Consider the following 12722-nt stretch of genomic DNA (forward strand, 5'->3'; position numbering starts at 1 on the left):
CCATGGAAATATCATCCCCTCTTTTCACTGATGTAACAGTAGGATTTGATGTCATGGTAGACTCAGAAGGTAAGTAGTTTAGGTCATTTAAACTTTCTCCTTCTCAATTGTTTATTATGTGCCTGTCTGAATGCAACAGGTTGCAGTAAATCTGATCCAAAAGCACAAATATTGAAACATGATTCTAACTGCTGTATTCCTCAAGAAGTTGTCTTGCAAACAGTGTGAGATAATTTTGCAATGTGAAGTTATTAACTTAATCCTATTTCCCTGACCACCAATATACTTCCAAATGTACCAGTTTAAAAGCACGTTTATCTTTGGTGATTAAATGCAAAGCATTGGAACAATTTTTCCAGTGTTTTTTCTTAGGGACTTAGACTATTTTTTGTTTTATTTAGACTTACTTTTAAGGGTAAGAGGTGGTTTCTTGAGTTGGAGTAGAGAAAATACACAATTTAAATTCCCATCCTATGTGTTAAGTTAGCGTTGTCCAGCTGTCTTTGCTTTTGCCCTGAAACCTGTGCACAGACCTTCCAGAGGTACCCCTTCGACAGACGGCTGTCAAAGTAACAGTAATTTAAATTTCTGGGAGTCTGTTTCTTAGGACAAGAGGTTTATTTATTATTCAAAAATTTTTGAATTCTAGTAAGTTCTAGAAGGTTTTCTAAAGAAAAACTGATTTGGTCTGTGCTTTCTGGCTGAATAAATACGATCCAATCTTTTCAATGAAACCTGACAAATGAGCTCTTTGAATAAAAGGTTGATGGCTGAGTTTTCTTTGTCTTAACAAAGAATGAATTTTAAAAAATGATCCAAGTTTTAGAATAATAAGCATGCCCTTTCTGCTTGAGGGTTATTTTTTTTTTAATTATTTGTTTATTTTTGTGTACCTAGTGATAGAATTTTTAGATTTCTGGCTGCTATCCAATGGAACGCTCTTTGCTAGCTGGCACATAGGTTACAAATCAACTGCTTTTCAGTACTTCATTTTACTCCATTTGAAGTATCTCAAAGACCTAAGTCTTTCTCTTATTTAGAGAAAAACTTGAAGTGAAAAACGGTGTTCTTTCTAATTTATGCCTTTATGGAAGGTTTTTCTCCACTAAGTTAGACATGATCTAAAACATTTTTAATGTACGTGTTTTTAAGAAGCATTCTATTACAACATTTCACAGGTTTTCAGCTAAACAGATATACAGCTTTCTAAGTTCAAAATCCCAGGCACCCAGAGTGCTAGTGTGTATATTTAAAATTTTAATTAACATTAGATGTGGAGTAAATGCTTTTGAAATTATTTTATTCAACAAATTGTACTTTTTGGAAGGATGGGGAGTTTGTTTAGACTGAATTTAAGCCCTTGTTCCTTCTAAAATTTTTGCTAGAACATATACAAATGTGGTTTTTACATGTAGTTCCCTTTCTTCAACATGGAATCTGCTGTACCGGTTTTTATGCATTTCTCAGGCATGCAAGCTAAATATCATATAAATATAATAATATTGTATGAAATTCTATTCTATAAAGAGATTCTACCAAAAAGTGTGCATAACTTACTCTGATTTAAGTGAAAAACTATATGTTTTGTGTAGGAATTGGGAAGGGATTTTTGCATTTTAATTCTTGACCAGGTGTCTTGGTTTCAGCTGGGATGGAATTATTTTTCTTCCTGATACAGTGTTGCAGTGCTATATTTTGGATTCAGTATGAGAGAAAAGTTGATAAGAAACTGATATTTCAGTTGTTGCTGATCTGTGTTTACCCTAAGTCAAGGATTTTCCAGTTTTCCATGCTCTGCCAGCAAGCAGGTGCACAAGAAGCCAGGAAGGAGCACAGCTAGGACAGATGACCTGAGCTGGCCAAAGGGATATTCCAAACCACACTGTGTCACGCCCACTACACAACCTGGAAGGAGCTGGCCAGGAGCTGCCCATCACTGATCAGGTTGGGCTGAGCACCAGTCAGTGGGTGATGAGCAGTGGTACTGTGCTTCACTGGGCTTTCTTGGATTTTATTCCTCTCTCTTTTTGTTGTATCACATTTCATTTATTATTATTGTTACTCTTATTAACTTTATTTCAATTATTAAAGTGTTCTTAAGCCCTGGCATTTACTTCTTTCCATTTTCCCTCCCATCTCACCAGGGCAGGAGAAAATGAGCAACCTTAATTGTCAGCTAGTGTTATACCACAACGCCAAGATGTACTAAAGGAACAATAGGAAAAATACTGGAGTTCTGACTCCCAATGTTTTGAATACTCGAGGATTGGATTTCTGTATGTGTAGATAAAGCATTTTGATATTTACAGAGGCTTAGTATGAAAATCATTTATATAAAAGATCAATTCACATAAAAGTTGTAAATTTAATAGACGTAAACAGCAGGATTCGCAAACCTGCTTTGGGATGGTTTTTCAGTTAGGAGAGTTTAAGCATTAAATAAAATAGTGTTGAATATATTTTTTTCCTTCTTGATTCACAGGAGGGCAAACAAAATGATTGACCCTCTCATCAGTAAGGCAACAAACTTTCTGATACTTCCTTTGCCATATATTTCAAATATGTTGCTCAGGCAGTGTACTTCCTTCATGCAGTAATTAGAAGAAAACAAGTCCTCTTCCACTTCCTCAGAATTCTTGCTTGAGACAGTCATCAGAATTCACTGCAACCAGACAGGTGTTGGTTGCTCCATCAGTAAGTGTGGAGGAATGGTCTACATTCAGCTCCAAGCAGGAAACAGTTACCACCATGAAACAGTTACTGCTACATCTTTTCCTTACCCAAATACCTTCACTGTAGATGTTTGTCTGAAACAGCATTAGGTGGTCCCCTGTAAGAGCGAAGTACACGTAGCTTTGAAATTAGTAGTTCAGTATTCTCAAAATGCACTAGAAATATTTCCTCTCCACAGGGGAGAGCCCTTCTCTATGTGGTTTATGTCACAGGCCATGCTTGCTTATCAGTGTCTGATTGGAGGGAGACCAGTTCTATGGAAATCTCTGGCTGAAAGCTGTCAGTAGATTTTCACCTAAACATTTTATGAGGAAACAGTTATATACGAACCTGCACTCCTTAGAACTCCATGGAATTACTCTGAAGAGTTTGGCCTCTGGTTTTAAGATGTAAATATGAGTTTGTGGAACACTGAACTGAAGTCCACAAGTCACTCATGCAGCCAGTAAATGTGCCATAAAAGCTGATGGTGAAGCAAAACTCAATGTTTACATCTGTGTTATTGACAGCTTTCATTTATTTATGTGACTGTCTCTGAATTTCATCTAGGGATATATGGCTATTAAAAATGAACCTGCTAAGGCTTCCCAGAAATAACTAGCACTGGCTGCTGATAATCTAAATAATTTAATTTTTGATTAAATGTTTTCTTATGTTTTGTGTTTACAAAGTGCAACTCATTCATAGCTCTAGAATGTGTTGTAAAAAACCCAGAACCTTAACAGCTGAAATGAAAGAATCAAATTGATTTATTTAACATTTGAAACAATTTTGTAGGTCTGCACCTTCCCTGTATCTCATGATACAATTGAAAACAGCTTTTGTCATGCCCTATAAGTTTTATTATGTTTACTGACTGCAATATTGTATGATATCGTTAACCATCAAAATTTCTTACCTGGTTCATGACACTTGAATAACTTTGTACAATCCGGTTTGTGCAGTTCATTGTCCCAGGTGCTCTGGGACAATTCTGGTGTGCTGTGAGATACCTGCTTTTTGATACAGCAAATTGACAGTATTGACATATGACCAGCCCTTACTTTAAAGAACTAGAGAAAAGACAAGAAGAAGGTACCTTAGGATACTTTTCTGTGTTTAGGTTCACCATCATGCAGTTGAAGAATTTCCACTTTTAATTGTGGAAGTTGTCAAATTTTGATTCTTACTTCTGCAGTTTAGAATCATTTCAGAACAGCTACAATATAACCAGGCCCAGAAAAAGAAACTCTTGTGCCTTTAAGGTCAGCATCTTACCAAAAAAATATTTGCCAATCACTTCTAATAGCCTACAATAGTCACAGAATGAAAATACCATTAGCATTGGTAGGGGCTTCACGAGGTCTCTAAAATGGCTTGCAGCTCAGAATAAGTTCAAGTACTTAATTCAGATCAGATTGCTCAGGGTTTTGTCTTCACAGCCATCAAGGTTGGAAATTCCACAACCTTTGTGGACAAGCACTGCTTAATTATCCATTGATATTGCTCCTATTTCATTTTACAAAAATGGTTTCTCAATCTTCCACAGTGGAGTTGAGTGGCAGGCTGGCTCTATCACACTTACATTCTTCCTACATAGAAGAACATAGGATAGAAGAACAGTCGGACATCAGCTAGTCTGGCTTGCTCAAATGAGCTCCATTTGCAGCACATTGCTCAGATTCTCACACAGCTAAGCTTTTGAAAGTCCTACTCCATTGTGGTCTGCCACCTGCTTAGCACCTCCATTAGCTCTTTCACTTGAGTGCTCTGGACCAGAGGACATCCTTCACAGTGAGGCCACTGTTCCTTCTTGCAGCCTCAAAGCCAGGTGGCCGTATCCCACCCCTGGGGCTGTGTCTGAGTGAGGGCTTCACTGTGCAAGGAGTGCCTGTTTCAGCCAGTGACAGGGACTGAGTCCTGGGCACCACATGTCTGGGTTTTTTTGCAGTCCTGCACTGCCTACAGCAGAATTTCTTGTCCCCTTGTTGTGCAAGCTGTCCTAGTAACTGCTGAAGTAGTTATCTGGAATGCATTATTCTGTACACTGTTTCTTAACCCCTCTGTTCCCCCCAAAAAAACATTCACAAAGTGCTGCAGAACTCAAGGGGGGAACAAATCTTGGTTATGTCTCCAGTAATCGTTTTTACTTCCGCACTATTTGTAGAAGAAATTAAACAATTTGAACTCCAGTGTGTTTTGTTTATTGCTTAAAAAGGAAAGCATGTTCAGTAAGCTTCTCTTACATGGCATTCTTCTACAATACAGAAGGAGTGCAGTATATGAAGATTTCATTCTGGAGCCTTTAATTTTTGTCAGATCTGTGACAAGAGTACAATCTGTTATTTTTTAAAAAAAAAAGAAGGAGCAAAAATGCCCTAACTTTCATTATTAAGCAAAAGTAGCACAGAAACTGTTAGTTTGGTTGCTGTGCATCATGTTGATAACTCCTAGAAGAATTATGAATCCTGACAGTGGTAGTAGCATATTAAGTGGTTTTCAGATCCCTGCATGTTGAACTAACTGTTTGATAAGCTTATGTTTGATAGATATATGCCAAAAGAATGCAAGGGGGCCATAGCAGCTTTCCACCAGGAAGAGCTTCAAGGACACAGATCTCTGACACATAGCTCACAAATAGTTTTTCTAATCTATGTTGCTCTGGCACCTGAGAGCTGACACAAGCTGGCTGAGTGAATTCACAAGGGATGGTCTTTCTTGCAAACATCACAGTCTAGATAAAGAGCTAATAATGTTAAGATATGGGAAGTTCAGTCAGAATGATTCAAAGCTCTCCAAAGAAGTTAAGAGTCCTTGTTTGGTGACTACATTAGCTGCTTCAACTGGATTACAGGTTTTTTTCCTCAAACATTGGAGCAGGGACACTGCAGTATTGAGAAGGTGTAATGACATGACTTGGAAGCATCTTTCAGAAGGATGCTACCTTGTTAATCCTTGCTTGCTAATCCTAGTCTGCATTAGTGCAATTGTTTTTAACAGCAGGTGACAGCTGTGATTGCAGTGAAACTAACAGTGTGGTTTAGTTGTGAGCATAAAGTAGGTCAAACATGTTCTGTACATTTTTTGAAAGACACACTAAGCTTCTTAGTAAGCATCTGATCTTACCTTGAAAAGCTAGTAAGATGTGTGTATATGTACACACATGCACACACTTGTATATAAATTTTGGTATTGATGTATGTATTTGAGACCATCAAAGAGTGGCAATGGTAATTGCTAAGTCAGGGCATTCTGTGTGATTCTATAAACATTCATGCATAAGCACCATGAAGACCCTATAGAATAGACATGGTATTAAGCCCAAACAGTTTGAAGGTCTGCATTTGTTATAAACTCCTGCTGCCTAGAAATTGGATGAAAAATTCTTCATTTGATTTTTTTATACAGCATCACATCTCTCCCCCAGCCCATTATCAGTAAATTAAGTAGGTAGGGTAAACAAAGTCTTCCATGCAGTGGAACTTAACACTTAAACACAATCAAAGATTTTTTAATGCTGAATAATATTACCAAGAAAAATAGTAGGACAATATGATGCAAAGCTGTTACAAGTTTTGAATTACTGAGCTATGATTGGGTAGTTTTGATAGAGTTTGCCTTGTAATAATTTTTCTCTACACTTCTCTGTTGGTTTTCTTCAGCTGGCTGAATTATACAAAGGTGCTGACTTTATATATTTATTGTATAGAATAATCTTATAATTCAAAATCTCTATAGATATAAAAATCCTTTGTGTTTGGATGAAACCTTCAGAGTGAGCTTATTTGTTTGTATTGGAATTCGTATACTGGTCTGCTCAGGGTGATTGGTATTATGAGTTTGTGTTAAATGTGGAAATTAGTGGCATGTACATTGTTTAAATGCAGATTTTCTTTTTGAGGTTTTCAAGGAATAGAACTGGAGCAGTTTGCTACTGCAGCAGTGTGTCCTGAGCTTGTTAAGAAATATTGTGAAGTCAATTATCTTTCTAAAAAATCCCAAGTGTGCTCAAAGGGTACCTCTTGGATTCCTGCAATGGCCATGTTTGCTACAATTTTCTCTCCCTTTCCCCCTCTTTTTTGTAGAAAAGCTCTGAAGCAGAAACTGGGTAGAAGATGGGTAGCCTGTTTTCAAATCTGAGAGGTTTCTTGAACACATCCCAGCTTTGTATGATTTTCTTTCTGTTGCTATTCTCATTTAATTCAGTGCCTTGGACAGTGGCTTCTTACTGGTTTTGGCTAACCTCTACTTTTTAAAGTTAATTGCTTTTACTTTGAAAAATTAACTTGTTCACTGTTTCTGTTCAGATCACTGATTTAAAGTGTTCAAAACCAGCTATTAAAATACTTTAGCTTTTTTTATTTATTTAGTTGAATTTTAATTCTTTTTACTTCATACTCCCTTTTTTTGTGAGTTAAGATATTTGCCATTAAAACACATAGAAGAGCTAATCTCCAAACACACCAGCAGCAAAGTCAGCAGTGCATGAGATTATAATTCATACTTTCTGAGTCTAGGTCTGTTTGACTTGACTAGACATGTTCTAAAAAATTATGTAATTAAAACCAAAATTCACGTTATGAAGACAAATTTTAGTGTTACGCTGCTATATATATTTACTTCATCTTTGTGTTTGAAAGAATGATTTGTATAAAAATATTACTTAAACATAGGTTCTGTAGGAAGCAAACAAAAATTTTTGACCTTTTTTGTGCATTGTGCCAAGACAATTAGTTTTAATGAAACCACAGTTAATTTAAAAGTAGTATTTTCTATGCAATAATTAAAATATTTTATTTTCTTTATTTTCTCTGTGTGTAAATAAAAGTATGGACAAAAATCTACTACAAACTCAATGTTTAATCTTTGTATCTTTAAATGCCATGCTTAGAGCTCTCAGTACTTGCTTCTCATGGAAAGGTTGTGGGGAGAAACTGAACTCAGTTATTGCAATTACTAAGTCTATTACTTCCTATTTATTTTCAGTATTAGTAGCAGCTCTTAGTTTTTGCATGCTTCCAATGAGTTTTGAAGTATTCAACATTTATTTCTTCTTGATATTCTAGGTTTGTTGCATTGACCCCTTGGAGAGTGTATCATCTGACTTCCCTTATAATACTTGGAGTGTTAATTCTTCAGATAATGAAGGATTTGATATTCTCAAAGATAAAAGGTAAGTGTACTGATAGACTTCTCTGCTTAAACACCTGCACTTTGGAGCATGCTAATTCATTACTAAAGCCAGGTCAATATTATGATTATTGTAAAAGTATCAGCTAATTGTAGAGAGTGATAATAGATCAGTGATGGTCTATTGCCATTTTTAATTAAATTTTGCTATATTTTGTAGGGAGGGCATTAGGAGATTTGTTTTAGCATTTAGATGAGTGTAATTGTTAGGAGTGGACAGTCATTCTTGTTTCTCAACTGCTAGGTCTAAAAATGCATTCTTTTCTAAAATACAATGTTTTCCTAGACATTCATACTTCTTCCAACATTAATAATGTAATTTTTGGAAATTTTGGGACATCCAGTATATATCAGTGAAATCTGTAAATAGATAGAGAAATTACCTATCTTAGCACAGTTGAAATAAGAAGTGAACAGTATTTTCTTTTTACTTTGTATAGCATTTAGTCTCCAGAGCGTATAAAGTCTTATGTGAATACAACCAATTTTGAAAGGGATTTTGAGTCTGTTGGCTGGTCTGGTGTTTTGGATTTTTTTTTTTTTTTGCAATTCCTGTCCTGTATTTCATTACCATCTTGAAAATTCTTTGACAAAATGCTTACCATAAGTTTTTAATTTCTATTGCCATGACGATTGTTTTTTTCAAGATTCTTATTTTGCCTTTTGTTTATTGTTAAATCCCATGCAAAGTGTTTGAAAAACCATCTGAACATAGTACAAAAGCAGGAGATGGATGTCAGAGAAGCATGGTATTCCTCTGTGATGTACTAACACTTAATTTCTCACTGCCAAAGCCAGTTGTTCCCTGCTTAGTTACAGCAGGTATTTGCTGCCTTTTCTGAAGGATGATTTACTGTCATTCCCTTTTCTGGGAGTCTTGGTTAGCTTTCTGTTTCCTGCTTGAGTATTACAAGCCCGGAGGCCAACATATAAAGCTAAGCAGAATTTGATTTTTTTCAGCTCTGTGCTGTATAAATCACCACAAACATTGAACACCTTGCTAGCTGGAAGGCAATGATTTAGGTAAATTCACTTGTACCTGTAAATAATATTTTTGTAGTGACCAAATTCAGGATGTACCACTCACCACTCTCACGTTTGTGTGGTTATTTAACCATTCATTTTAGAGATGAGGCTAGGAAGACCTCTGTTTCCTAGCTTATAGAGTAATTATTTACTGTAGTAAATGAATTTATTCTGCTATTGCCTTTGATGCCATTGTAGACAGAGTTTAAGAAAAACCAGACCCTCAAAGTAATACTGTAGGAGTCTTGTGGTAATGAACAGAAATCAATTAAGTGCCACTACAAGAAGCAGAAAAAATTCTTCCCTTCTTCCTAGTATATCACGTCCGTGTAGCTGCTTCACGCTTCCAGCCAGCCACTAGATGGCAAGACTATTACAGATTCATGAGGAATGTAGAGTGGTTGTCAGTGTATAGAAGTAGATGGTATGTTCATGTTAAAGTTATGTTATCATCTTAATGAGATTCTTCCATGTGGAAATGTAGCCATAGAAGATCCTTACTTTTTCCATTAATAATTTTAACTATATATTAAGTTTATAGAAAGCAATTCAAGAACTGTTACTGTAAGATGATATAGCTTTCCTATTTGACTGATACAGAGAACTCCTTAGTAATTTTGTCCCAATTCTGAATATGTTCTATGAATAAAAAATAAAATTCTTTGTGATTTAGTGCATTGTGTTTCATCTTACGTTCTTACAATTGCAGGTGCGCAGCTCTGGAGGACCATCACTGGCAAGTAGGTACTTTATTTTTAATGCGTGGTTATTTATTACTTTATTTTTTATAGTTGACCTGGAATTTTTTTTAAAGTCTGTTTTCTTCTAATAAGTTGCTGAATTATTTTGATTTTAAAATATTTTCTAAGTTTATTAGTGCTTGTTCATGATTTTTAATAAATTATTGCTTCTGATTTGAGGAACATTAAAGTATATAGTAACATATCAGAATACCTCTAGAAATGCTTTATGTTACACTGGGATTATCATGCTTTGTGTTTTCTGTGAATTAGTGCTTTCTTTGAAAAGCAGACTATTACTGTTTTGGTCAAGGGGGTAATATTAGAATTTATAGAACTTTTAGAACTTATACCAGTGCTGCTGACTAGAAGTAGGTAAGATGGCTGTAGTTTCTCTTTAAGTCAGCATAAGTAATTGATCATTATAATTGCAAATAAATATCAGTTGATATCCATATGAATAGAAATTAATAATTTTGAAGCCTGTTGACTTGTCTGTTTTAGGCAAATGTTTATGTCATGTTACCATAGAGTATATAATTAAGTTGTTGGCAGTTGTCCTGGTTCCTGCCAAGACAGAGTTTATTTTTTGCAGTAGCCAGAAGGGGTGTGGCCAGGACTCAAAGGTTATTCTCTAGCACCTCTCCTCATTTTCCTGGGATGGGGCAAGGAGTCCCTTCCAGGTCAAGTAGTGTGGCAGCACAGTCAGGTGTTGTTGGGAATTTACAGCTGGTGTGTGAATCATTCACGTCCCACCTACACTCTGATATTGTTGCTGTTGCTGTTTATTGTTCTTTCTCATTGCTGTTTCCCATAAATTGTTCTTATTTCAACCCATGATCTTTACCTTTTTTGTCTCTAGTTCTCCTGTCCAGCCCTTCACAGGTGAGGGGGTGATGGGGGAATGAGCGAGCAGTGTGTGGTTTGGAGTGTTTCAGTGGAAACACTGAACTGGCGAACACCATTCTTTAAGCACAACAGCAGAATAATCAATGTCTAAACGATTGCAGATAATTCATTTTCGGAACAAAAGGTTGCATATTTAAGGCATTATTCTTCTTCTAAACAGACCACCAGGATTTATTATATATCTGACATAATTTGAAAGCATATCCATTAGTACACTATTGTGTTGTAACCTGACACTGAAGAAACAGTAATGCAGACTTGAAAAAGGGAAGATGCAGGGTTTTGTCCTCTGTCTAGAGACAGATACCAGTGTCATAGCAATTACAGGAAGCAGCTCAGATGTGCACCTCCTGTTCAGTTTCATACCTCTGAACTTCCACAGGTAAGAAATCTCATAAGCATAAAATTGAGCTGTATGGAATTGATGACTGCTTAGTTTATAAACTGAGCAGAGTAAAATGCTTTTACCATAGCTAGTGCTACTTCATGTATCTGTGTGGAGCAGCAGTGCTTCAAAAAATTTAATTGAGGAGCCATTCCTGTGGCACAGTAGATTAGTGTGATTTATGTTTCATTTCTCCCTCCTGTTATTTGCCAGAGTAATTTACATAAAGTTTACTGTCTTTCAGGGTTTTGAATCTGACTTTACCTGTCTGTTTACATTCAAAAAGAGGAAGGCAAAGAAAACTCAATTGCTTGTGAAGTGAAAGGAAACGTAGGTTTTTGACTGCCTTTTATTTCCATGAAAAATAATTCTGCAGTCTGATACATTTTTCTTCTCTTACTCCCCAGTTCATCAGGTCACCAAAGCAGAATAGTTGATTTTAATGAAAAGGCTATAAGTAATACTTGAAATATCTTGGATTCAGGTTTTCAGTTGTTCAGAATGCTGGACTTGATTTGCTGTTCTGCAGGGAGACAATGCAGAGAGTGAAAAAGAGAATTTGATGAGCTCACCATAGCTCATGCCTTTGGGTAATATAATACAAGCATTGTATGTGTCCCTCTAGCCCAGCATCTGCTCTCTGAAGGGATCCAGCCTGGAGAAACATGACCTTGGGTAATGCCCTGCATTAAAGCAGGACAAGCTTGCAAGGTTGTCCTGGTGTATTTTCCCAGCAGCTTCCAGATGAACCTTACCCCCACCCCCCTCCCAAGCTGTTCTAGGTGGACCTTCTGTGAATTTGTCTCATTGGTTTTGTTCTTAGAAACTTCCGCTGTTGGCAACATCCTGTACACAGAGATCCACAGATGAACCACATGCTTTGTCAACAGTCTTCTGTTTGTTTACTGCTCTATAATAGTTTGTAAGCTCTTCCTATATTTTTTCTTGTTGGAAGAAATACTGAGCAATTACTCTATTAGCATTCTCCAGGAAGCTGTGACTTTTATAAACTTCTGTCCTGACCTGTTCTCTTCAGTTCATGACTGCTTAATTGTTCCTAAAATAGAGGTTTTCTGAGTTTTGATGTCTTCATTGTGCTTTTCTGCAGTTTTCTTCCATTTCTGTGCCCCTTTCTGTTGGAGAGACAGAATTACAAATAGCATTCAGGGAGATCTTTGGACTATACATTGTCCCTCTCTTATTTTCATAATAAATCCCAACATGTGACTGGAGGCTTTTTAACCTCTGCTGAGCTCTGAAAAGATGTTTTCATGGATCCATGTTTCCATGGATAATCACTTCAAGGTAATGTCCTGAGTAGTAAAGATCAGCTTAAAGCCCATATGACTTTAAGAGTTTTGGGAGTTTTTTTTCTCTTTTAATTTCTCCACATTTCATCTGACTTTTTGCAAGAAATCATGTGGTACTAGATTAAATTCTGCTAATCCTTGCACCTGGTCTCTGTCCTTACCAGAATAATTCCTCTCATTTGTCATGGCTTCTTAGGCTCCATAAAAGCATTTTATGAGAGACCTTGTTGAAAGCCTTCTCAGAAATCCAGGTGACTTTTTATGGACATCAGTGTTCATCTAAAAGCAGGTTCACTTCTGGAAAGAACAGAAGGTTTGTGATATGATGTTCTTTACAGCTTACATTAGGACAGGCATGGATGTCCTTTGTTCATTTTCCTGACAGTTTGCACAGAGCAGAGATGAGTGTTTAGTGGTTTGCAGTTCTCTGGCTCTTGTGTGCCTTCCCTA

General features: G+C 36.4%; 1 protein-coding gene across 1 annotated transcript in view; it reads left to right on the forward strand.

Annotated features, from left to right (window-relative positions):
• Positions 1 to 12722, forward strand: part of RETREG1 (reticulophagy regulator 1) — a 64631-nt gene that overhangs the window by 6326 nt on the left and 45583 nt on the right. Inside the window, exons 2-3 of the mRNA XM_053963053.1 lie at positions 7779 to 7885; positions 9638 to 9668. Coding sequence (XP_053819028.1) covers positions 7779 to 7885; positions 9638 to 9668 — 138 coding nt within the window. The remainder of the gene's footprint in view (positions 1 to 7778; positions 7886 to 9637; positions 9669 to 12722) is intronic.

The sequence above is a fragment of the Vidua chalybeata genome, chromosome 1, assembly GCF_026979565.1.
Source record: "Vidua chalybeata isolate OUT-0048 chromosome 1, bVidCha1 merged haplotype, whole genome shotgun sequence".
Taxonomy (NCBI): domain Eukaryota; kingdom Metazoa; phylum Chordata; class Aves; order Passeriformes; family Viduidae; genus Vidua; species Vidua chalybeata.